The 25,547-nt window shown below is 47.2% G+C and overlaps 2 protein-coding genes across 5 annotated transcripts; one reads left to right on the top strand and one right to left on the bottom strand.

Moving 5' to 3' along the window:
* Positions 1-553: 553 nt before the first annotated feature.
* Positions 554-17,643, bottom strand: PSME3 (proteasome activator subunit 3). 4 transcript variants are annotated; one of them, XM_024553542.4, is made up of 12 exons: positions 16,712-17,643; positions 7,980-8,201; positions 6,829-6,861; positions 6,648-6,710; positions 6,369-6,473; positions 5,131-5,179; positions 4,484-4,596; positions 4,185-4,253; positions 4,014-4,081; positions 3,861-3,915; positions 3,647-3,733; positions 554-2,759 (listed from the first exon to the last, which is right to left on the bottom strand). In XM_024553542.4, exons 5-12 carry the CDS (start codon positions 6,426-6,428, stop codon positions 2,679-2,681), a joined length of 582 nt encoding a protein of 193 aa, XP_024409310.1. In that variant the 5' UTR covers positions 6,429-6,473; positions 6,648-6,710; positions 6,829-6,861; positions 7,980-8,201; positions 16,712-17,643; the 3' UTR covers positions 554-2,678. The 4 variants fall into 4 exon arrangements, with proteins under 4 accessions (XP_024409310.1, XP_024409307.1, XP_024409306.1 ...); XM_024553539.4 differs by lacking the exons at positions 7,980-8,201; positions 16,712-17,643 and adding an exon at positions 7,527-7,815 and having other exon boundaries at positions 554-1,393; positions 2,653-2,759; XM_024553538.4 differs by lacking the exons at positions 7,980-8,201; positions 16,712-17,643 and adding an exon at positions 7,527-7,815.
* Positions 15,749-25,120, top strand: BECN1 (beclin 1). Its single transcript, XM_024553536.4, has 12 exons — positions 15,749-15,899; positions 16,174-16,302; positions 17,701-17,768; positions 18,645-18,703; positions 19,370-19,460; positions 19,568-19,704; positions 19,861-20,055; positions 20,960-21,106; positions 22,344-22,493; positions 22,988-23,048; positions 23,460-23,602; positions 24,330-25,120. Exons 2-12 carry the CDS (start codon positions 16,176-16,178, stop codon positions 24,496-24,498), a joined length of 1,347 nt encoding a protein of 448 aa, XP_024409304.1. The 5' UTR covers positions 15,749-15,899; positions 16,174-16,175; the 3' UTR covers positions 24,499-25,120.
* The last annotated feature ends 427 nt before the right edge of the window (positions 25,121-25,547 follow it).

Here is a 25,547-nt window from a genome sequence, read left to right as displayed (position 1 = left end):
AGAAGTAATGCTAAACTCTTCCTTCTACCCAAAACAGGTCTGAGGAAGAATGCAAGTCTCAGATGCCCACTCAAGTCCTGTGTGCCAAACGCAGGCACCAGAACTGTCCATTTCCCTACACCCTGGCAGGTGCGCTACCCCCACATATTTCTAGATCTACAGCCCAGTTCAGCAGTAAGCACCGTGTTCCGGCAGCTGCCTAGGCCGAGCCCTTGATCTGCAGGCTCAGGCCTCTTCTATCTAGGCAGTGAGAAAGGAGAAGTGGTGAAGGCCTGGGCATAAGTCAGATTTGTGCCAGTCCCAGGACGCTAAGCAGTGTGACCTCAGGGGAGGTACTACCACAAGTCTGTGTCCTCTCCTATAAAGAAGGCTCTGAACATTAAATGTGGTCATGCGTGTAAAGTACTTAACAGAGCACGACACAGGCAGACATAAAAAACCCTGAGCTGCTGGTTATCTGAGACAGAACAGAGCAGATGTTCCTCCACCGATCAAGACCTTATATCTCTTTTTGCAGAGACCACAAGGGGATCATTGGAAACCAGAAGGCTACTTTACAAGGTGGAAATTGAGGAAACTTTATTTCAGAGGGAGCTAGGGTCCCAGACAGCCCTCTAAGTCATTTGAAATCAAGAGTCCCCTGGCACCTCCTCAAGAAATGTAAGACATTATTCAGAGGGAAGAATTAGCATAAGGTAAAGAAAACCACAGGGTAGGGTGGGCCTTGCACTAGGTGTTTCCCCACGTAGAACTAGAGCGGCCTCTACTGGCAGTTCATGGGTACCACTGGGGAAGGAAGCAAGTAAGGAACTGAGATCCTGTTGAGGGTTGGGACAGAGCAGCTTAGACTTGGGAAGAGCTACCTTTCACAAAATTCAGACTGAATACAAATGAAGGACCCACCCTTGCCTCTTGCTAGGCAGCAGTCTCAATCTTTCCATTATTCCAGAAAAAAAAGGAGGCTCCACTGGTGAAAAGACATCCAATGGGGGCTGGCAGTGTTACGCGGAGGCGCACGCACGCGAGTGTGGTTACGTCCCTAGCCACCGGAGCATCGCACCAGGGCCTGCGGCTTTAGAAAGAGGTCAAAGTACCTGTATTTTTAATAATTTCTTGACATGGTAAAAGAATCTTACATTACGACCCAAGGGTGGTAGGGTGAGGAGTAGGGGCAGCAGAACAATCCAACAAAAAGGGAAACTGAGAAACGCATGGAGACGGGACGTGTTTTATCTGGAAGGGGTCTGGAGGGAGGATAGGGGCGCTGCCCAACTAAGATGCAGTTGGTTTGTTACTGAGCACTATTCACGGGAAGATGGCATCCTGACTCCCCCTCTACACAGCAGTCCTGGGAGTGACAAACGACACATCCAGGGGGAAACACGTTCAGGGGCTGGAAGACAGAGACAGGAAGCATAAGCCAGAAACAGACACTGAGAGAGTCACTGGCAGGCTGACTGCAGACATTGACTCTCCAGTAATGGCAGAGTTAAAAAGTGGGGGGCATCTCTGGAAGATTCTAGAGATAGGAGGCAACTCTTCTACGGTTTTGACTTGCCCAGCAGATTTCCACATACGCACAATGAGTACATGCCTGTGTGTGCATGTCCACACAGTACACACATGTAACTGCTTTCCCTGGAAGCACAACACTATAAATAAAAACTATTTCTCCCCAAAGGGAAAGCCCGGCAGGAGCAGCAGCATCTGTCCCTCGCAGCCGTGGACACCTCCACCCTAACCTCCAACTGGTCGAGAGAGCTATCAGGAGTCCGAGGGCTGGCCTCTGCAGTAATGCCCAAAAAGACCCGAGTCACAGTGCGGGAGCCTTCCCCAACCCCTCCGCTTCTCAACTCTCAGTTCTCCTCCGACTCACCGGCCCCTGGGTACCAAGAGGCTACAGCGTCAGGAGACAATGGGCCTCGGCGGATGATTTAACTAAGACAACGATCGCCTCCCTCCCAAACGGCTTGTGTGAGGGAGGGACAGTGTTTGTGGGGGAGTCAGGAAACAGAGTAGAAAGGCAGATGTGCGTGTCTGTGTGTGTCTACCATGCACGTTTGTGTACGTGAAAATTCTAGTTATAAAAACATCTGAAGGAGCTAGAGACTTAGCTGAGGTCTAAGGTGTTTCTGGTCATGTATGTATGTAGATGGGAAACCCGAGGTCATCGCCAGGACAACTGCGGCAGGGAGGATTCAGTGTCCCACAGGGGCGAGAGACGCTAACCTCACATCAGAAGACAGAAGCTGGTCTCCCCAACCCCAGATCCTAAAAAAACCCCAAACACCTAGCACTTGCCTTCTAGTTCCTTCAGCTCCTAACGAACTAATCATCAAAAGGAAAAAAACCCCACAAAGCCCAAGTCATAGGAGGAGGACGGGGAGAGAAAACCAAGTATTCCTGCGGCAGCATCCTGCGCACACAAACCTGGAGCTCTCTAGAAATTAGGGTAGGGTGGGGTATTAGGGAAGGACACAGAAGAGTTCCTGAGGCCTGAAAAAAGAGGTAAACACGTCACAGAACTACATGAGAGCTTCATTAGACTCTAACTAAAAACAGAGAGAGGTGTGATTACTATTTCCAGCCAGTTTCCCCATCACGATAGTCATGTAACAAACCAAGGCAATGTCGGTCTTGAGCCAGACTCACAGAGTCCCCTGGCCCTGGCCCTGGCCTCAGTACAGTGTCTCTGCATTGCTGCTCCGGGGCCGTTTGATCTTCTCGATATTTTTCAGGATCATGTCATGTAGAGTGACCTGGGAGGGGAGAGATCACAGAGTCACACATCTGTTCTACCTATTCTTCAAAAAGAAAAGACCCCTCCCGACCAAACCCCCCAGCAGTCATCCACACAACCCCATTCTCATCCATCTGCACCAGAAATCAAGGCAGCTGCCCGACCTCTCTTCAGCCCCACACTGGGTGTACCTGGGCATTTCCAAGGCCCTGAGTGTCTAATGGTAACTAACATATATTGCGCACTTAACACACCAAGAACTGCAGTGGGTCCTTTAATGTATCATCTCGCTCCTTTTTAAAAATGTATTTATTTTTTAATTCTCACCCAAGGATATGTTTACGGATTTTAGAGAGAAAGGGAGGGAGGGAGAGAGAGACATCGATGTGAGAGAAGATCATCTACCAGTGGCCTCCCGTATGCGGCCCAATCGAACCCACAACCCAGGTATGCGCCCTGACTGGGAAATGAACCCACAACCTTTTAGTGTACAGGACGATGCTCCAGCCAACTGAGCCACTGGCCAGGGCTCTCTCGCTCGGTTTTAAAACCATCTTTGTGCAGTAGACACTTTAAGTTCCACTTTACAGATGAAGAAACTGAAGTCTGAGGTTCAACAACTTGCCCAAGGCCACACATTACATTAATGGTAGAACGGGTTCCAAACCCAAGTCTGTGCGACTCTGATGACCTCACCTTCGCCCTTATACTACAAGGCAGAGAAGGGAGATGCCCAGCTATATACACTCAATGGTTTCACAGTTCTCGACACTTGGGTGACAAGCAGAATTTGTTCTTTTCATTTTACCTCCGTCCCCCCTCTCGACCCCCAGAGAATGACAAGAAATTTATCACCAGAACTAAGAGATCCCAAGGCAACTGTAGGCAGGGGCCAAGGGTACTTACATATTGATTCCTTAGTTCTGATATGATGAGGCGGAGGCTGATGTATTCCTTCTCATCAATCTCCGTCACGGTTCGGCGATAGTCCTCCTGGAGGAAGGGGCGGAGAGAAGGCCAGCTCCCAAGGCCAGACTGTCCGCAGACAGCTCTTTCCCCGGAACGGTCGCTCCTCCCTGTTCTGCCACTTCCACCCTTGGGTCACAGAACCCTTACTTACCACATGGGGATATTTAGCTATTTTAGAAACCAATTTGGCTCTTGTAATATAATATCTGAAAGGAGAGAGAAGAGGAGAAAGCTGCAGGAGACCCTGGACAGTGCTCACCACTTTGCCAGCCCCCAATGCTTGGGCCACGCCCAAGAGCCCTACCTAGAAATCTGGTCCAGATAAGATGCAGCTTCACTCTCCACAGTCCTTAGTTCTGCAACTGTCTCCTCCTGAAAAAAAAGACAGTAAGTCAAAAGTCACTTCAATGGACAAAGCAGGAGAGAGGAGTATCTCCCCAACCTTCCTCTCCACTGTGCAATGGAAGCACATTACCTGAATGGACACCCCAAAGTTGTTCCCATCTTCTATTCTAGGAATCAGGAGCTGTACCCACATCTTGACCTGGAGGGTGAGGAGACCGAAATATGTATGAGGACCACGGCTTTTCCTGCTGACGTCATGAAGCATACAATTCATGCTGCTGGGGCCAGATGCCAGGAGCACAGCAGCCAAGATCCTTAGTCTGCCAATACCCACGTCACCCCCATGCTCCAGCCCCGCCATCCGTTACTGTTCATTGTTCAAGCCAGGCTGTTTGAAGTCAGCCCGCAGGTCACTAGCCCCTGCCTCACCGTGTTGCATTTCTCAATCAGCAGCCGGATCTCAGGTTTCACTTTTTCAATAATGTCCACCAGCTGCTGGTTGCTTTTTAGCATCCCATTGGGCATCACAAACACCTTGGTTCCTGGCAGGGACATGAAGAAGGCCAAATGGTTGGGGTGAGGGCCAGGACATAGCATCCCCACCACCTGTCTTCCTTCTTCCCCAGACCCATGAGATGCTATGACCTCTGCCTTTTATCTGTCACAACAAACATCGACATCACCAACAGAATCGAGAAGAGAGAATGTATGGATTAACAAGTGAGCATCTACAGTGTGCCTGAAGTCTAAAAAATAAGAGAATTAAAATATGCGCGACAGACTTAAGGTACCAACTATGACCAGAGAGGGGGAAAACATGGAACTGGAACGTCTGTGAGAAATCTGCAACGCACAGCTACCCCTGTCCCTCCCCTTTGGCGGTCCACACAAAGTCAACCCTCCTTTTTTTACTGGAAAGTTCGGTTTAGAGTGCTATTAAATAATGAGCATATCTGGAAGACTTGGGATTGCTAACACTGGGAAATAACATCAGATCCCGCTTCCAGGCCAGGAGAGCACCAGACCCATCCCGCTTCTCAACGCTGCAAGCCAGGGGTAGATGGGGTGGCTCTTACCTTGGAAGGCCTCTTCACACTCATCCAACCTTCGCTTTTTGTAAGTGGGCTAAGGAAACAAAGAGACAGAAATTAGCGGGCTCTCAACACTCACGTCCCTATCACAAGTTTTGCATCACCCACGTTTCATCACTTCTTTGACCCGCTCAGTTATCTTATTAATTCACGCAATTCACTAAGTACACACAAGGCTTTTAGAAAAGACTCTTGCCACAAAGCAACTTACATTCTAGTTGGTAAGACCAAACTTTCAGGAAATAGAACATATTAAGCAACTGGAGAAGAGGAACAGTTACTATATAAAAGTGATTTTCAACCTTTTTCATCTCATGGCACACATAAACTAATTACTAAAATTCTGTGACACACCAAAATATATACTTTTTGCTGATCTGACAAAAAAAATAGGCAGAATTTTCATTCATACCAAATGGCTATTGTGTTGGCTGATGCCATTTTTTCATTTGACAATCTAAGGGAAAAAGAGGTCAGTGCCCCTGACCAAACAGGTGTTGCATGTTTTAAAAATTCTTGGGGTATACTGGTTGAAAATCGCTGCTATAAACAACAGGGAAAAAAAAGAACAATTCAATGCAGGGTAAAGATAATTAAGAGAAAATGTACAAGTCTGCTGGTCCCACAAAGAAACACAATAGTCGATCAACACATATTTAGCACCCGTTATGTACTAGGGATAACACGAGGTACTGGGTATACAGAGATGATTAAGACAGGTCCTGCTTTCCAGAATTGTAAGCTCTAGCAATGAGACGGTAATGCAGACAAAGAACAATACAATGTCAGCAGTGTTGTAGAACATGGACATTTAATGGATAAGAACTAGGTAATAAAGATGCACAGCGAAGACAGGGACTGCGGTTATATATCAAGAAGAACTACTTATCCCATAACAAGACTCTAGACATTGAAACAGGTGAAAAAAAACAAACAAAGAAAGTCTTGCTTAAAGCCATGGGAACAGACCAGGAAACCTGAGGGAATTTGTAGCTGTTAGTCCTCCTAGAAACTTACTCTAACACAGAGTAGCATTAGCAAATTCACCTCATTCTATAAATCAAATTCAGGGTCTAAAGGGAGTGTACTGGAGTCACCAAGCCTGGTGACACATTCCCAGATCCAAATCCCACTGTCTCCACTGTGCATGTGCAAACTGACCGGGAAATAGAGGACAGAGAACCTACTGCTTCAGAAGACGAAGATAAATATAGGACACTTACACCGTCCAGTCCATCGTGGCTGTTGGTGAGAAGAATGGGGTCAGGGACAGGGAGATTCATGTCTGAGTGGATCTGAGTGAGGTCATGGATGTTTAGGATTGGTTCCTGAAAGACAGACGCCCACCCACTAAACATTAGTCTTTTCAAGATGAACAAAGAAATATTCCATATGAAGGGCAAGAAATGAGAGTGCTTCACAGTACAAAAGAAAACAGAATCAACACATGATTTGTCCCATTGGACAGAAAGACCAGGGCCCAAAAAACTGAGAAATCTCACCTTCAAAAAACTATCAAGTTCTAACAACTTCTTTGGGAAAAAATTTGCCACCAAGTCTTCTGCCTAAAGATGAGGAAAAATAACATTAAGAATTGTGGGATGGTTTCTCTCTACCGTTCTCTCTCCTTTGGGAAATTCCCAATTATTAACCAACACTCACTTTTCTATTTATTTCACTCACCTCACTTGTGATCCGCTCCCTGAAAGAATCAACCTAAAATTAACAAAGAGCAATTCAGTAAGAGCAAGTCAGTACCTGGCAACAGAGGAGAGGGCAGGGCAGGAAAACCCAAATCTAGCTGTCTCTCCCTCACCTTATAATTGTAATGAGAAGCTGAGAGGCCCCCAGACTGCAAGTATTTTATTTTTTTGAGGACCCATTTCTCCATCTCAGGAGAGGGAAGCAGGGCTTGAGGGCAGCGCCCGCCTGTCTTCCCTCTCTCCCTCTTTGTGTCTGAGGCTGTCTGCCTTTGTGAGCAGAGGAAAGACAGGTAGATAGGGGAGGTGTGAGCTCACAAACGTGCCAACCCCGTCCAGACCTGGCCTAAGATACCAGGCAGGCCTGACGCCAAGAGCAGCGGCAGCCATCCGGAGGCGGGGCTGGGGAACTTCCAGCTGTCACTAGCCTAAAGCACTGAGTTCACCACGTGTCCGCAGAAGTGTCCCTAGGGCTCTCCATCACCAGACGAGTTACAGAAGGCCACCCTATATTATCCTCTTCCCCGATGCTGTCTCGGGGAGTGGGGGGCTGGGCTGAGTCGAGCGGAAGCTCAGCGCTGGTGTCCCCAGGGAGACAAAGACGCCATGGGGAGTGGGGAGCCGGTCAGGCTGCTTTGGGATCGAAGCCAGGGGTAACGAGGCCCGGACAGGTGCCGCTACCTTGAGCTTCACTTCCTGATCCACCTTCAGCAACGAGGCCATGGCCGGGCCGGGCCGTGTCCGCTCCGCTGGAGACCGGAGGCGCTGTGGGCTCCGGGGCGGGGGTCAGAGGGACGAGGGGAATCTAGGCTGATCTCGGGACGCCGCTGCCCTCGCTGGTTCACTCACTGCTCACTTGCTCCCTCCCTCTGTGCCGTCTCCCCGCCCGCCCGCCTGCCTGCTGCCTGCTGCCTGCTGCTAGATGCCTGCTCGCTCAGTCGCTCGCCCTCCCGGCTTTCGCCACTCACGACGGAAGTTACGTCACAGCCAATCGCCGGACCGGCGAGGATGCGCACGTGCCCTGCGCAGCCGCACTGAGAGTCGGCTCCGGACACTCGAGTAGGGCTCATATCTTCCAGGTTTTTGTGCCCAGTAAGAGGGAAGTGAGAAGGAAGTCGGCCGTGACTGGTTTACCGAGAATTAAGTTCCAAAGAGACTCAGGAGCTGTTGGATTCTGTTAGCTCCGCGCTCGCCTTGGCGGGAGCCGCCGCCGCTCAGAGGACAGGACGGAATACGGCGTCGCGGCCCAGTGACGTCAGTCCAAGGAAGCTGGCGGTCCTCGCTGGCTTCGGGAGTCTAGTCTGCGATCCTCGATCCTTGCTGCCTCCTCCCGTGGGCCGAAGCTCTGGTGCTGTGCTAGAGCCAAACAGAAGACAAGGTCTATAGGACCAGGATTCCCCACCTTTCTCCACCACTTATTCTCATACACTTTCAGACCTCAGAGAGCAACTGCCTGATGGGAAAATTGACGCCCAGAGTGGGGTAGGTCACACAGTGGTGCCAGTAAATCCTGGAACAGAACCCAGGCCTCCTGACTTCCAGGACAGTTTTCCTAATGGAAGGCAAAGACCAGATCTCCACTGAGCCATTACTTCTGTAAATGGACCAGGATACTTTCCTAGGCTCTGAGACAACGCTGCTTCAGAGCCTAGAAATACGGGGGTCCCGCTGAAGTGACACCCTTTTTAAACTAGTATCATATAGTATAAACGGACGCGTTGTCTTATTAACCTTATTTATTACCCTTTGTGTTCCAGGTTCCCGGAAGGAAAATGGCCCATCGACTGACGAGGGAGCAGCGAGTGAGGGCAGTGAAGCTGTACTATCAAAACCAGTGCAACGGCGCCGCAACCGCTCGCTTGTTACGGGAAGAGTTCGGCATCCGGCTCGTACAGAGTCGTAACATCACAAGTCTGATCAGAAAGTTTGAGGCAACCGGCAGTGTGCATGATGCCAAAAGATCAGGAAGACGAGTTTCAGCGACGACAGAAGAAAAGGCTGCCGAGTTACGGGCATCATTGTTACGAAGTCCTCAAAAATCCAGTAAGTGTCTGTCAGGGGAACTCGGTATTAGTGACAGAAGTGTTCGAAGGTTGCTGGACAAAATGAAAATGAAGCCATACATCCCGCGTTTGCTACATTCCTTACATGACGGAGATTCAGACAGAAGGGTAGAATTTTGTGAAAGATTTTTGGCCAAATTACGTGAGGATGAGAACTTTCCAACCAAGATATGGTGGTCGGATGAGGCTACGTTCAAATTGAACGGCCATATCAATCGCCATAATTGTGTGTATTGGAGTGATGTGAAGCCACACGTTGTCTTAGAGAAAGACATAAACCTCCCCGGGGTAACAGTGTGGGCAGCGATGTCGGTCACAGGGGTAATTGGGCCAGTGTTCTTTGATGGTGCTGTCAATCAGAATAATTACCTACGAGTCCTACAAACAGAGTTGTGGCCGAGAGTTGGACAGGACTTCGGAGTTTACTTCCAGCAGGACGGCGCAGCGCCACATTACGCATCGTGTGTCAGAGAGTGGCTGGACGTGCATTTCGAAGGGAGGTGGATAGGGCGCCGGGGGCCACTGGAGTGGCCGGATGGGTCCCCAGACCTAACTCCGCCCGATTTCTTCTTGTGGGGTATCCTTAAAGATCTTGTGTACAAGACCGAACCCCGCAACATTGATGAACTAAAAGACAGAATTCGGGACAAATTTGCTGACATTACCGTCGAATTATGTCGTAAGGCCTGCTTGAGCGTGGTCGGGAGGGTCCGTGAATGTCTCGCACAAGACGGACAGCAATTCGAACATTTCACCTAAAACGTCATATGGTGTGCTTGAGTGTGATGGTGTTATGTTGCACAGTTACATGCTTGTGATTTTGTAATACAAGACTTGGTACAGATTACCAGCTCATATAAAAGGGTGCTATTTTGCCAGACCCTGTATAATGTGAATCACTTACGTAAATTAAAATCTTCTGCCCTGGCTGGTGTGGCTTAGTGGACTGAATGCTGGTCTGTGAGCTGGAAGGTCGCTGGTTTGATTCCCGCTCCGGGAGCAGGCCTGGATTGTGGGCCAGGTCTCCAGCTGGGGGCGTGCAGGAGGCAACCAGTCGATGTGTCTCTTGCACATCAACGCTTCTCTCCCTCTCTTCCTCCCTCCCTTCCCATCTTTCTAAAAATAAATAAATGAAATCTTAAAAAATCTAGTACCCACATTAAAAAGTAAAACAGGTGAAATTTAATTTTAACCACATTTAACCTAGTTTTTCCAAATATTATCATGTCAATGTATAATCAGTATTTTAAAACATTAATGAGATCGTGTACATTCCTTTCTCGAACCAAATCTTTGAAACCCAGTAAGAATTTTCCACTCACTGCACATCCCAGTTCTGGGTGCCGCAACTGCAATCCTGAATAGCCACGTGTGACTAGTGTCCCTTCTACAGAACAGCACGGCCCTGGGAAATCAAAGGTAAACAAGATTCCAGCTCTCTGGTTCCATGGGGCTTAATACTGGGGAAGGACAGCAGAAAGTAAACCGGGGACGCATGGCTGATACAGGGGTCTGTTGTAGATGGGTGGCCAAGGAAGGCAGTTTAGAGGGAGGAACAATTACTCTGAGGTCTGAAGGATGTAAAGGGGTAGCTTGGGAAGAGCGAGGGGATGCGCCTTCAAAGGTGAAGGTGCGGCACAGGCAAGTGCCCTGGGAAGGAAAGAGGTTGTCCCGTTGAAGAAACTGGAAGACTAGTGAGCTGGGGGTGGGGGTGGGCAGTGGGGTGGAGAGGGTTGTTTGGGAACAAATGGGATTAAGTGCAAGAACAGGTCACCTGGTTTACATTTCGGAGTCACTACTGCTGCAGCACATTTGTCCTGGGCAGGCCTCTGTGCTGAGTGCAAGGGGAATGGGAGTACGCAGTGAAATGAAGTGCGACTGACGGTGGCCTTAGGCATCAGGGAGACCTGGCTTCAAATCCTGCCTCAGCTCTTTAACTAATCGTGGTATCTTGGTAAAATTCCTGAAATGCTGAGTCTCAATTCCCTCATCTGACAAGTGGAGTTGTAGTCACTACTAATAAACAATCTAATTCTGGAGGGTAGTTGTATTGGAAATCATACATATTTTAAATGACTAGCACGGGTGCCAGGACACAAGGCAGGCACTAGATACACAGTAGCCATGTCAGATAAGCTGTTAGTGTTCAGCATGAAGAGGTTACTCTTTAAGCGATGTAATTATCCCTGCTTTCAGACTCAAAGTCCTCTTGCATTTATTCAACATAACATACAACATAGCTAGTACTACCCACCTTGCTTATAATGTCTGTTTTTCCCCCTTCTCCTCTGTTTTCTATTAACACTTGTGAAAGAAACCCAAATCAAAAGAGACCACACTCCCATTTACATGGAGTTCAAATATAGTCAAAATTAATATATGGTGTTAGGGTTGAGGATATGGATATATTGTTCAGCCTTGTCCTGAGTAGATGGGGTCCTCTTGCTACTGGAAGCGGATGCGGGGCAGGAGACTTCAGTGCTGGTTACATGGGTGCGTTCACTTGTGAAAGTTGAGCTATGCAATTATAATTTGTATCCTTTTCTCTATATTTTATTTTATTTTTTAAAAATGTTTATTGATGAGAGAGAAAGAGAGAGAGAGAGAAACATCGATCAGTTGACTCCTATAAATGCTCCAACCAGGGAATCAAACCTGCAACCCAGGTATGTGCCCCGACCTGGAATCAAACCCCCAGACTTTTGGTGTTTGGGACGACTCTCCAACCAACTGAGCCACCAGGCCAGGGCTCTCTATGTATTTTATATGTCAGTAAACAGTTTATTTAAGTCAGCCAGATCCTCTCTCTCCCCTGCTTGTCACCCTTAGTGGCTTCCCAGGTAACAGGGGCCCTTCTGAATCCCCCAGCTGAAGTAGCTTCACCCACCCTTGGCCCCACTTATTCTCTATCAGATCATCCTCTATTATTTTCCTCATCATGCCTACTATATTGGTTTGTTGCTTTAACAAAATACTACAAACTGGGTGGCTTAGAATAACAACAATGTATCGTCTCACAGTTCTGGAGGCCTGAAGTCTGAAATTAGAGTAGGTGGACTGTGCTCCCTCTGAAGGTACTAAGAAGAACCTTTCCAGGCCTCTCTCTTAGCTCCTGGAAGCCTCAGGTGTTCTTTGGCTTAGAGACAACTGTCTTCTCCGTGCGTCTCTTCACATGTCATCCCTCTGTTCATAACTTGCGCCCAAATTGCCCCTTTCTGTGATAACACCAGTCGTGTTGGGTGAGGGCCCACCCTAACTTCATTAACTTGATCATCTGCAAAGAGCCTATTTGCAAATAAGATCACATTCACAGGTACTGGGGTTAGGACTTCAACATCTCTTGGGGGAACACAATTCAATCCATAACACCTACCATTATCTGAAATCATCTTACTCATTTGCTTAAATGTTTCTTGTCAAAGTTTCTCCTCTAGAGTATAAACTATTAGAATAGTTTACCAGTATATCCTCCTAGACCTAGAAGGGTGGGTGGTACATAGTAGGTGATCAATAAACATTTGTTGAATTGGTGACATGGGCTATGTTCTTGAGTGGTCACAATCCCTCAAGCACTATACATACTGACTCATATATTCTCCAAGCAGCAGGGCACACAGAGAGTTCACTATGTGCCAGGTGCTGCTCTTTGCACTTCATATTACTAGATCACTTATTCATCACACTACCCTATGTGACATACACTATTATGCCCTCACTTTCAAACAATAAAACAAGCCACAGAGTAGTTGAATGACTTGCTCACGGTCAGTGTTGGTGAATGACAGATAGGTTTTAAACAAGGGCGGTCTAGATTTCCAAACCCTCAGTTGTAATCTCTATACACTCTACCTCTCTAGAAGCACATTACATCTCTCTGCCTTTCTGAGACTATTAGTGGCAGCCAAGCAGGGAGAAGTACAGGACTGTCAACTCCGCCTAGGTGAGGATTCTTTGGGAATGATTCAACTCACCATCTCCAGAGGGAGACTCATGCTGAAAGAGCCAAGAGGAAATACAGGAGAAAATCAATCTAGTTCCATATATTCCATCTAATACTAGTTATAGGAGGATCACCTACATTTATTTTTTTAATTATATTTTATTGATTGTGCTATTACAGTTGTCCCAATTTTTCCCCCTTTGTCTCCCTCCACCCAGCACCCCCCACTCCCTCAGGCAATCTCCCCACCCGTATTCATGTCTGTGGGTCATGTGTGTAGGTTCTTTGGCTACTGCATTTCCTATACTGTATTGTACATCCCCATAGCTATTCTGTAACTACCTATTTGTACTTCATTCTCCCCTCACCTCTTCACCCATTCTCCCCATCCCCCTCCCATCTGGCAACCATCATAATGCTCTCCACATCCATGATTCTGTCTCTTCTTGTTTGCTTAGTTTGTTTTTTAGATTCGATTGTTGATAGATATGTATTTATTGTCATTTTATTGTTCATAGGTTTGATTTAGTTTTTCTTACATAAGTTCCTTTATCATTGCATATAATAATGGTTTGGTGATGATGAACTCCTTTAGTTTCTTCTTGCCTGGGAAGCTCTTTGTCTGACCTTTGATTCTAAATGATAGCTTTGCTGGGTAGAGCAATCTTGGCTGTAGGTCCCTGCTTTTCATGACTTTGAATATTTCTTGCCAATCCCTTCTAGCCTGCAAAGTTTCTTTTGAAAAATCAGCTGACAGTCTTATGGGAACTCTCCTGTAGGTAACCAACTGCTTTTATCTTGCTGCTTTTAAGTTTCTTTATCTTTAATCTTTGGCATTTTAGTTATGATGTGTCTTAGAGTGAACCTCTTTGCATCCATCTTGTTTGGGACTCTCTGTGCTTCCTGGTTTTGCATGTCTATTTCCTTCACCAAATTAGGGAAGTTTTCCTTAATTATTTTTTCAAATAGATTTTCAGTTTCTTGATCTTTCTGGCATCACTGTGATGCAAATGTTGGAATGCTTGAAGTTGTCCCAGAGACTGCTTGTACTAGCCTCATTTTTTTTTGAGTCTTTGTTCTTCTTGTTCTGATTACTTGCTTTTTGCTTCATTATGTTCCATATCATTGATTTGATTCTCAGCTTCATCCACTCTACTATTGTTTCCCTGTAAATTGTTCTTTATTTCAATTAGTGTATCCTTTATTTCTGACTGGATCTTTTTCATGCTGCTGAGGTCCTCACTAAGTTCCTTGAGCATCCTTATCACCAGTGTCTTGAACTCTGCATCTGATAGATTGCTTATCTCCATTTTTTAAAGTTATTTTTCTGGACTTTTGATCTCTTCTTTTATTTGGGCCATGTTTGTTTGTCTCCTCATTTTGGCAGCCTCCCTGTGTCCATTTCTATGTATTAGGAGAGCTGCTATGACTCCCTGCCTTGGTAGCATGGCCTAATGTAGTAGGTGTCCTATAGGGTCCAGTGGCACAGCCTCCCCTATCACCCAAGTGGGTACTCGAGGTGCGCCCTTAGTGTGGGCTGAGTACACGCTCTTCTTGTAGTTAAGGCTTGGTTGCTGTTGGCAACCAAGGACAATGGGAGGGATTTACCCAGGCCAGTCACCTGCAAGGACTGGCTGTGACCATTAACTACCAACTTCTACCCTGTGAAGGGACAGGGTGCTGGTGCTCTGACGTGGTCTATACTGTCCACTAGGTGCACTGGCCCTGGGGTTTCCCAGGTGGTGCATATCAAGGTCATCCCCATCCTGTGTTCTGCCTGGGGCCACTGGCCTGAGCTATAAAGCTGAGATGGCTGCTACTTGTGTTTGGCTTGGGGATTCCCAGGTGAAGCCAAGGCTGAATCTAGGCTGATTCTGTTGAATCTAGGCTGGCTGCTGCTAGCCCTGGGCCTGGGGCTCACTGAGGTCAGCTGTTGCTTGTTTGAGAGGATTTAGGAAGTTGTGAGGCAGGAGCTAAGACCAGCCATTCATATGGAAAGGCAGCTTGGGTGGGCCCATAAATTGGGTGGGACAGAGTCTCTGGCGATCTCCAGGGCGGGTCAAAGAGTATTAGCCAGGTTGATGGAGGCTCTTGGGGGCTGGGCTCAGAGATGGGACAATGGCCTCTGCCCGCCTTTCTGTCTGGGAGAAAACTGTCCTCCAGCTCCCACCTTGAAGCCAGACACTTCAGTTCCTCCCTTTCTGCCGCTGGTGCCTTTCAAGTTGCTACCCCAGTGCTGGAGCTCAGAGGGAGTGAATCTGAGTAGGCCTGGGATCACCTACATTTAAAATAATAGGAAAGTCTCATAGCAGCTCTCCTAATAGTCACCACCATCTACATAGCTCTTTGGCCCCATTTATCACTTACTAAGTAGTTCATTTCCCCACTAATTTGAAATACTACTTCATCACATACTAAATCCCCCTGTGAATTTGGTCTATTTTTGAACTCTATCTTGTTTCATTGATCTTTCTATTCCTGCATATCTTTATACGTTTCAAAACCTGAAGTGCTCGACTTTCCCTAATAATTCATTTTATAATATGAAATAAAGCACAAGTTTACTTCCCCCTAAGTGTGTCTTCCACTCTCTCAGGGGCATTTGAAAGAAAGCCCAGTTCTCTGAAGGAGAAACTTCTAAAACTGATACTGCAGAAAGAATTAAAGTGGTTCTGCTCAAAAGTGACAAATCTGAAGAAAAGTCACTGGATTACAGGATGGCAAAGCCTCCTTATTCTCTCCCAACTCAGTGCTTCACTTCTCGCAACCTTCTCCCACCGCCGACGGCGGCGGCGGCGTTTCCCAGCTCAGCCTCTAGGGGCCGCAGTCCGGCCCGAAAGCTGGTGGACCAGGACTCACCGTACTGGCTCCGCCCACAGTTGCAGCCGTCGTGAGGTCACGTCCGGTCAGGGCGGAAGTCCTCCCCCGGCCTACCGGGAAGTAGCTGAAGGCTGGGCGATGGCAGTTCTGGAGGCCTCGCTCTGGCGTAGACCCGAGGCCGCGGTGCCCCCGCGATAGACCGGACCAGGGTGGCGGGCTCCGGGCCCCGAGGTGAAGAACGTCTAGGCCTGAACTGCACGACCTTAGAAGGGATCCTGGGAACCCTGACAGCCCCTATTGAAAGCCCTCCGCCCCCTTACTTGGCTGTAAACTGCCTTTGCCGGGGCTGCCCCGGAAGCAGGACCATTTGATATCGAACGGTTCCTAGAGGGAAGGGCTTGGGCGGGATTTCCCCACTTTACAACACCAGCAAGGCTGGTGGTAGCCCCGGAACGGGGGTTCAAGGGCGCCGATTCTTCCTATCATCGCCTCTCCATCGCCGTAGGAATGGAGGGATCTAAGACGTCCAGCAACACCATGCAGGTGAGCTTCGTGTGCCAGCGCTGCAGCCAGCCCCTAAAACTGGACACGAGCTTCAAGATCCTGGACCGTGTCACCATCCAGGAGCTCACAGGTCAGCGAGAGCCTTACTAAGAGGGTGGTCGAAATCGTTGAAACTGGGCAGCTTTGGAGATGTAGGTCTTAAGGTGTCTATCCGAGTAGTCTTCCACAGACTCCCGTGCAAACCCAGGAAAGTCAATCTCTCTGCCTCCCTGTGTGCTCCTCCGGAACACAAAGGAGTTCTGATACAGTGTGCTTCGGAGAGCTTTCTATAGCAGCAAAGAAAGGTCCCCAGTGTTTTTACTCTTGCTGTTTCAGAGTAAAGTAACATGTATGTGTAATAATAAAGGGCATTTTTTTTTAGAGTTTACCATATACCAAGTGCATTACATGCATTTCTTTGTTTAGTCCCTGCAACAACCCTTACGGATCGTTTTACAAATGCGGAGTTGAGGCTCAGAAAGCCTAAGCCACTTACTTACCCAGTGGTCAGCAGCTGGTAAATGGAGCAACAGAGTCTCATCGTCCCCAAAAGTGAGGTGTAGTTCAAAATAAAACACAACAAGGAGGGAGTTTAAATAAGCTCCTGAATGTGGAGTCAGCCTGCTTGGATTTAAATCCTGGCTGTCATTTACTAGCTGAATGACTTTTTGCAAATTACGTCACCTCTCTAGATCCTGGTTTCTTGGTTTCTTTCTCTGTAAACCATAAATGACCTCGCGGCAGCTGTAAAGATCAAATATGACAAAGAATGTAAATACTTGGGAATATGCTGGACAAATGATACTCAACAAATGTTAGCTATTGTTAGTACCTGATTTCTCTTTTTTGAGGAGAATTAACTCTTTAATGTAAGTTAGACTATCATGGAAAATTTCAAATGCACAGCCAAGAGAATAGCATAATGAACTCCCTTGTACCCATCAACCAGCTTCAACAATTAGCTGCATTCTCTCATTCCTGTGTTCTCTATACCTTCAGTCACCTCCCATCCCCATTCAATCACTTTTTTTTTTACTTTGGTTATGGAAAACTTCAAACTGTACAATGAACCCCATGTACCCATCACCTAGCTTCTATAATTATTAATGCACATTTAATCATGTTGTATCTGCAACCCCATCTATTCCCCTCCCACCCCAAATTATTTTGAAGCAATCCCAAACAAACATTGTAAATATTTTGGTAATGATTTTTGAAAGATAAGATGCCTTTAAAAACATAACCATGATACTATTATCCTGCAAAAAATTTAACAACTCCTTAATCTTAACTTAATGGGGGTAAGGGAAGAAGACAAGACATTTTTCTTTGTGTAAATGGTACTTTTAAGAAAAAGGTGGAGGTGGGGTGGTGATAAGGATATTTCCAATTCTTTTTCCATTACTTTCCTACCTATTCCTGTTTAATGGGATTGTTTTGTTTTGTTTTGGATAAGATTCTTTTGACTCAATGTTTTCCTTGCCCTTAGCTCCATTACTTGCCACAGCCCAGGTGAAATCAGGAGAGACCCAGGAGGAAGAGGCTAACTCGGGAGAGGTAGGAAATACTGAATGCAAAGCGGGTTTCTGCAGAGTATGTGGTGCTTCTGGAGCCACAGACTTTTGGAATCTCAGGTTATCAAGAGACATTGTACACAATCAGGCCACTGCGGGTCTTTGGAGGTACAGAAGCACATCTCAGGTCACAGGGTTACTGAATGAGGCGACCATTCAAAAATGCAGACAGAGGTTCTTTATTTGAAGCAGAACTATAAGCCATTATAGGTGGGAGATGGGATGACCTATGTATCCAGGTCATCTCAGGGCATTCCTGGTTTACATCTGTTGTCCTAGGTAATTATTAATATCTACTCTCCATTCTCAAAAGTATCTTGGTTTGGGCAATGAATTCTATGATTACTGTAGCCAGAAGGATTGTCAGTGTTAGAGAACCTATCATTTTTACACTGTGAAAACTTCAGTGATCAATTTCATTGCCAAAGACAGATGTCATACGTTTTTGATCACATTAAATGATGAAGAAAACATGTAAATTACCTACTCTTTTCTATGCCACAGCAAACTTGTCTGATCTGCCTTTTTTCTTGTGCCATGATATTTAGGATGTCTCACCCCTACCCCTGAGTAGTAAGTGAGAAAATGCATATGTAATTATTATATAATTGAGTAAAACATACTTAGGGAATGATGTTCCCCACCAAAAAGCAAATGGAACTTGGGGCGTGTCTGTACTAGTGGTCATTTCTTAGTATCCGAGGATTGGCTAGACAATACCCATTTGTTAAGTCTCTGTGGTTTATCGAGTCTTGTGATTATCAATCAAGGGTAAAGCCAAATAGTTCTGAGGCTGTTTGGGTAATAGACTCTACCTCTAAGCTGTCAGAATTCTAATGGCCTCTTATTTCCTTCCCAGGAGCCATTTATTGAAACTCGCCAGGATGGTGTCTCTCGCAGATTCATCCCCCCAGCCAGGTGCCTACTACTCCTCAGCCCCCTGCTCCTTGCCAAAGATTAGTTGAATTTTAATTGAACCCAGAATTGGGACCTGAAACCAGGTCATAGAGATGAATCATTACCTAGCCTTTTGGCTCTTCCAGAAAAGATGCATTCCCTTATACCTGGCCCATCACCTTCCAGTACTAATTGAGTTTTTCCTATAGCTCTTCACATGTAGGAAGAGATAATAGCTCTTGTGAGAAGGAATTGAGAAAAGTAAAGGGAGCGATCGACTAATAAGAGATGGGCTCTTGAAAAGTTTAAAAGTAGCAAATGTCGTTAGATATTCAGGTTCTTCATTATTGATGCATGCGAAGGCGGCTGGCAAGGGGTGTAATATTAAAAAATGGTCTTTCCAGATTCTTCCTTTTCTATTGTAGACACATACATGTCAGTTTTTGATGCCCCCTCTCCCTCCTTAGTCCATCCAGGCCAACCTTCGTGCTGAGTGCCCCCTGTGGAAGACCAGCATGGCCTTCCCTTGGGACAGAGGTACCCTTGGGAGGTCAGTCGGGCTAGGAATGGGTATGCACCTTGAGGCCCCTCAGCTGGTGCTTGAGAGTCTCTGCCACTGGCACCGCAGTAGGTGGAGGAGGCCTCTCTGCTCCCTCATGTGGCCCATGGGCGGGGGGCTGTCTGCAGGATGATGTCTACAGAAAGTGCCAACAGCTTCACTCTGATCGGGGAGGCATCCGATGGTGGAACCATGGAGAACCTCAGCCGAAGACTGAAGGCAAGTCGACCTCATTCGAGCATCAAGCAGGGGGCATGGCTGGTAGAGGGGGGTGTCTGAGCAGGTAGCAAGGGGCAGGCCCTACCCTGACTCTCCCACACTTCCAGGTCACTGGGGACCTTTTTGACATCATGTCAGGCCAGACAGATGTGGATCACCCACTGTGTGAGGAATGCACAGATACTCTTTTAGACCAGCTGGACACGCAGCTCAACGTCACCGAAAATGAGTGTCAGAATTACAAGTGAGTGTCTCCAGAGCCAGGGCCTGGACACTGACATCCGGGTCTTAGAGCGGTCACTGTTCCAAGACTGCCTAGCCCTTGCCCAAGAGCTGTGCTCCACTCGGGTAAACAGAATGACAGGTTCCCTCTGGTAAGCGCACTCTGTGTCCCTGGCAGACGCTGTCTGGAGATCTTGGAGCAGATGAACGAGGATGACAGTGAACAGCTACAGATGGAACTAAAGGAGCTGGCATTAGAGGAGGAGAGGCTGATTCAGGAGCTGGAAGATGTGGAAAAGAACCGTAAGATAGTGGCAGAAAATCTCGAAGAGGTCCAGGCTGAGGCCGAGAGACTGGATCAGGAGGAGGCTCAGTGAGTGATCACCCTATTCTTCTACTTTCTGGCCCTCACAGCTCCAGGAGGGGAAATGGCTTCCAGATGGATGTGTTTGGTTAGTGTTTAAACTGCCGTCAGGTGTCATTCTGCAGCATGTTTGCTCTGGATCCTGCGTATTGTTTCCTGGCCCTGTTTCTAGGGGTTTGTTTGAAGGGTTCCGTATGAAGGATCAGCATGATGAGGTGAAAGAAACGTGTTGATTAAATAGAGAGCCAAGAGCCAGGGCTGGAGTCATAGTTCTGTGCAGTAGGGGACTGGGCTCATTTGGGTGAGTCAGTGCTGCGCCTGGCATTTTCCTCTGGGAGGATGAGCACATTGTCCTACATTTGTTCTTTCTCAGCTCAAAAATGTCATTGGTGCTCTTGACCTGAGAGAACCCTCTGTCTATTTGGGGAGACACAGTGTCCCCATTAACTGAAATAGGGGAAGGGAAAGACAGGAAAAAAAGTTAATTTTTCGTGGAGCAGTATAACAAGTTCCATTGGAAATGATATTTATTAACTATTTAAAGGACAGTAAGTATATACAGGTGAAGTTATAGAAGTTCAGTAATGGCCAATCCATGGAAGAAGCCACTCCTGACCTACTCACTTTGGTTCTGGAAAAGATCAGACATCCAAGAGGGGTTTGGTGCTGGTTTGGAGAGTCCCATTTACCTCCCCTTTTTGCATACGGGCAGCTGGAATTTGAAGCATTCCTGTCCCTCCCGGGCAAAACCACTGGAGCAAGCATGTTCCTTTGAGTGGGCTCTGTGACAGATCTAAAAGATGCTATAACTAGATGTAACCACAATCACTAAGACTAAACTATTAAGAGGGGTGATAACAGAAATGTTAGTGCCCAAACTAACAGCCTTCAATGCCACCTTGGCTGCTCACAGGTATCAGAGAGAATACAGTGAATTTAAACGACAACAGCTGGAACTGGATGATGAGCTGAAGAGTGTAGAAAACCAGATGCGTTATGCCCAGATGCAGCTGGACAAGCTGAAGAAAACCAACGTCTTCAATGCCACCTTCCACATTTGGTAATGAGGGCTGGAGGATGCGGGGTCTCTGGGAAGCGCTACCTGGATTTTAGCTGTTGACCTCTAAACCAGGGTGCCCACCTCCCACAGGAGAGGACTGTGTATCATTTTCACCCCATCTGGGTTTCCTCCATCCCTTGTGACAGGCTACGTACATTCACGGGGTTCCAGAGCTCAGTGCCATCCTGTTCCGAGGAGAGGGGAAGGTCTGAGCTCTCTAGCCTTGGGAAATTCTGGTCCTCTGCCTGGGGCTGCGGGTCGTTCATCCATTAATGTACTTGACGTTTCATCCGTTTCACTAGTAACTGTTGAGCATCTGCTGTGTGGTAGGTGCTATTCTAAGTGCTAGGGCGGCAACAGCAAACCACACGTGTTCTGCGTTCTAGTTGCTTCTCATCTCATGGAGGAGATGGGTAAGTCACAGGCAGTTGTGACACAGTGTGACAATGGTTACCCTGGCTGCTGTGGGAACACAGAAGGGCACTTTACTCCGTGTGGGGAGGGCACGTGGAAAGTTTCCCTCAGTTGATGTTCAAGCTGACAGGTGAAGTAGAAGTCTGCAGAGGAGGGGTTGCTTCTGCCCGAGGGAATGGCGTCTGCAAGAGCCAGAGGAAAGCGGGAGTGTTGGGTTCCCAGAACTGAAAGGAGCTTATTGTGACTAGAGATTAAGTGTCAAGGGGGAATGACAGGACGTGAAACTGGAGAGTCACCAGTCTGGAAAGTACCTTGTAGGTGTCCTGACAGGACTTGGACTTCGTCCAGAAGGCAGTGAGAGCCCCTGGAGCGTTCTAAGCAGGGAAGTGACGTAACTAGGTTCCCATTGTTACCTGCAGCGTGAGACAGGACTTGAGGGAACAGGGCAGCATTTTTGGTAGGGAGACTTGGTAGTAGGAATGTAAACAGGAAAAGAGAGGAATGGATTGAGCTGGGGGAGGAGTGGACAGACTGAAGAGATTTAGGAGGTAGAATCAACAGAGTCTGGTGCTTTTCTGCAGGGAGGGAGCCGAGAGAGAGAGTGTTGGAGGGTGATGCGCAGGTTTCTGCTTTTGCATCTGAGCAGCAGGGGGAAAGACAATGACTGATGTTTCAGACGTGGTTAAAGTCCCAAGTAGATATATGGACCTGAAGATAAGGAGAGAGATTTATGCTAGGCCTTAGATGACAGCAGGAAGTCCCAGAAGGTGCTAAGTTTTAAGTTCTCCCTGTATTTTCCCCTGCCCTTGGCCATCTTCTGTAGGCACAGTGGACAGTTCGGCACAATCAATAACTTCAGGCTGGGTCGCTTGCCCAGCGTTCCTGTGGAATGGAATGAGATTAATGCTGCTTGGGGCCAGACGGTGTTGCTGCTCCATGCCCTGGCCAATAAGATGGGTCTGAAATTTCAGAGGTAAGAAATGTAGCCCTTTCTTGGGGTGTGGTATGTCTTTGATATAATTTGTATCTCCATCCTCATATTGCTTTCCACTATGGCCAGAACCCTTGCCCCAGCAGACTGGGAGTTTACTCTCTGGAGTGTCTGCTTCTGGTTTTCCCTCAGCATTGGGCTCTTTGCACAGAAGCAGCCCTCGATGTGCACGACCCTGGCAGTGGTCCCCAGCCCCCCACCATCTGTCTCCAGAACTTTAGTGTTCCCCAGGCTACTTTCAGTTTTTGTTTTTAAATCTAAACCAAAACATTCATCCACAGAGGCTCCTAGACAATTACATAATAAATGTACTTTGTTCCGTAAGCAAAATCTTAAACATGGAGCCTATGGGGAGGCGAGAGGGGTGGGAATAATGGAAGAGGTAGGAGGACGTCTGCAGATCATTGGGTTCCCACTTGGCAGTCCTCGCCGCAGGAGGCATCCTGTCTCCACCTCTGCGCCCATCCCCTTTTTAGGTATCGACTCGTTCCCTATGGAAACCATTCGTACCTGGAGTCCCTGACAGACAAGTCTAAGGTACTCTGGGGAGCTCTGTCTTCGCTGGAATACAAAATTCTTGCACCTCCTAACAGAACGGTTTGCGTTTGATAATGGCATTCAGTGTCCTTCTTAGCCTGAGGTGTCTCCCGAAGAGCCAGTGTCTTGTCCAGGTCAGGATTAGGCTCTTTGGTGCCCATAGAAAAAATTACTTTTTCACAGCGTCTGGAGGAGGGACGTGGGCAGATCAGAGGAGAATGTGTACACTTGGGTGGGGACGGAGTCACTGTGAGGGGTGTTTAATACGTGTCCATCTCCAGGAAAACAGGTCTGGGTGCGTTGGTGGTTGCCCAGGGTTGCTGTGTTCCATGGGACACAGAAGGGACGTGACTTGAAAGATTGAGAGGTTCTCAGTGCCCCACGCACAGCCAGGTCTCTCTCCCTGAGCAGGAGCTGCCGCTGTACTGTTCTGGGGGGTTGCGATTTTTCTGGGACAACAAGTTTGACCACGCGATGGTGGCTTTCCTGGACTGTGTGCAGCAGTTCAAAGAAGAGGTTGAGAAAGGCGAGACACGTTTCTGCCTTCCCTACAGGTCAGTACCCCCGAGTGCTGAGCGAACCTAGACTGGGGCCAAATTGAGCAGAACTGAAGGGACGGTAACAATGGAGGCAAAACATAGAATAAATGGTGCAAACATGGTGTAAAATCACATGACATTGATGGGCAGAGACTGACGAACACCGAAAGTAGGACAGAACGTGATCACCTGGCCCTGGAGAAAAAGAATGTAGTCTCAGACGGTTTGGGGGATTTTCTTGGCCCAGAGCTCAAGCCTGCTCTCCAAGTTCAGGAAGGTTTCCCCTAAGCCCTTGGAAATATACAGCAATGCTTCCTTTGGTCGAATTGTATAGGAGCCCAGTGATGGAGACCTTAGTGCAAGAGAGTAAGGCCAGGCTGCTTCTGTCACCCCAAAACAAAGCCTTTCTTTTCTTTGGCCTCCCTTCCCTCCCTATGAGTTCAGGGACACCTAGGAAAACAGTGAGGAGTGCTGTAACCCTCACTGACCCTCTGCTCCAGGCTTGTCATCTGTTTGGGTGTGTGTGCTGTCCCTGTACTCCACAATGACAATGAGGCTCTTGTGACAGCCTTCCTGATTTTTGGCTTTCAAGCAAATCCAAAATACACTGTCGTTCCTCGCCAAGAGTTCTTTAACAGATAAAACGACGTGAATGGTCCCATGATTAAGTCCCTGCCCATTTGCCTGAACTGACTTAACTCGGATCTCAGTTACCAGTGAGCTCTGCTATGTCCATCTGCAGGATGGATGTGGAAAAGGGCAAGATTGAAGACACAGGAGGCAGCGGTGGCTCCTATTCCATCAAAACCCAGTTTAACTCCGAGGAACAGTGGACAAAAGCTCTCAAGTTCATGCTGACGAATCTTAAGTGGGGTCTGGCTTGGGTGTCCTCACAGTTTTATAATAAATGACTTTCTTTTTTCCTGAGGGGGATGTTTGCCTTAAAGGCTTTAAATTGTGTTTTGTTTGAAAAAAGTTTTAAAATTAAATTTGGGTACTATCAAACAGCACATGTTTACAATACCAAAAAAGGAAAAAAATCTTCAAAAGCCACTTTAAAATACCCTATGACAAAGTTTCCAGAGCTATACATGCCAGGTATAGCTCCCAGCCTTTGTTACAGTTTTGACTCTTAACCCCATGCCCTTCTTTCCCTCTCCCCCCTTAAAACAACTAATTTAAGTTTGCTTGTTTTTTTTTTTTTAACTGAGTTGAATTGAGATTGATGTGTTTTTCAGTGGATTTTATCTCTCTCAACTTCGTGCACTTAACAATATTAAATAGGAACTTTAGTCTCCACTGATATGGTGGGATGTATGAGACGCACAATTGGATAACGTGAGAAAAGGACATGCAAGCTTTGGTCACCACGTGATGTGATCAGAAGCCTGAAATCTAACACGTCTCCCTCGGTTCTAGTGCCGAGTGCCTGCTCTGCTCTGTGTCAGAGATATGAAATGGTGTCTGATACTGTGTGAGCCATTGTGGAGAGATTTAATTATTTGTAATAAAAGATTTGCCGCGGTCTGATAACTGCCTGAGGTGCACTGTCGGGTTTTTCTTTAACTAAAATAGAGTACTTTGTGTTTTGGGAGAATTGAGCTCAAGTGCAGGTATGTGGAAATTCTGTTGAAATGGGTTAGTGTTACTTTTTAAAAAGACTAATGGAGCCCTGACTGGTGTGGCCTGGTTGGGCGGCGTCCCTCCAGGCGGAAGGTTGCTGGTTGGATTCCCAGTCAGGGCACATGCCTGGGCTGCGGGTTCAGTCCCTGGTTGAAAGGCAACCAATTAATGTTTCTGTCTCACATCAATGTTTCTCTCCCTCTCTATCCCCTTCTTTTCTTTCTAAAAAATAAATAAAGTCTTTAAAAAAAAGACTAGTGGAAAGAGCTGTGGAGAAAGCCGTTATTTGTGTAAATCTCAGTAGCAGAACAGAGATGTTAAACTAAGGGACATGTAG

Source organism: Desmodus rotundus, chromosome 9 (assembly GCF_022682495.2).
Source record: "Desmodus rotundus isolate HL8 chromosome 9, HLdesRot8A.1, whole genome shotgun sequence".
In the NCBI taxonomy this organism is placed as follows: Eukaryota; Metazoa; Chordata; class Mammalia; order Chiroptera; family Phyllostomidae; genus Desmodus; species Desmodus rotundus.
This window is presented reverse-complemented; position numbering and strand designations above follow the sequence as displayed.

Bases quoted from the DNA above. Each gene is read 5' to 3' on its own strand.
- BECN1 (XM_024553536.4), top strand. From the start codon at position 16,176: ATGGAGGGATCTAAGACGTCCAGCAACACCATGCAGGTGAGCTTCGTG. The intron at 18,704-19,369 runs GTGCCTACTACT...GGCTGTCTGCAG, and splicing joins AGATTCATCCCCCCAGCCAG to GATGATGTCTACAGAAAGTG. The intron at 19,461-19,567 runs GCAAGTCGACCT...CCACACTTCCAG, and splicing joins ACCTCAGCCGAAGACTGAAG to GTCACTGGGGACCTTTTTGA.
- PSME3 (XM_024553544.4), bottom strand. From the start codon at position 7,036: ATGGAGAAATGGGTCCTCAAAAAAATAAAATACTTGCAGTCTGGGGGC. The intron at 6,862-6,961 runs GTGAGGGAGAGA...TGTTAATTTTAG, and splicing joins CTTCTCATTACAATTATAAG to GTTGATTCTTTCAGGGAGCG. The intron at 5,180-6,368 runs GTAAGTGTCCTA...TTGTTTCCTTAG, and splicing joins GCCACGATGGACTGGACGGT to CCCACTTACAAAAAGCGAAG.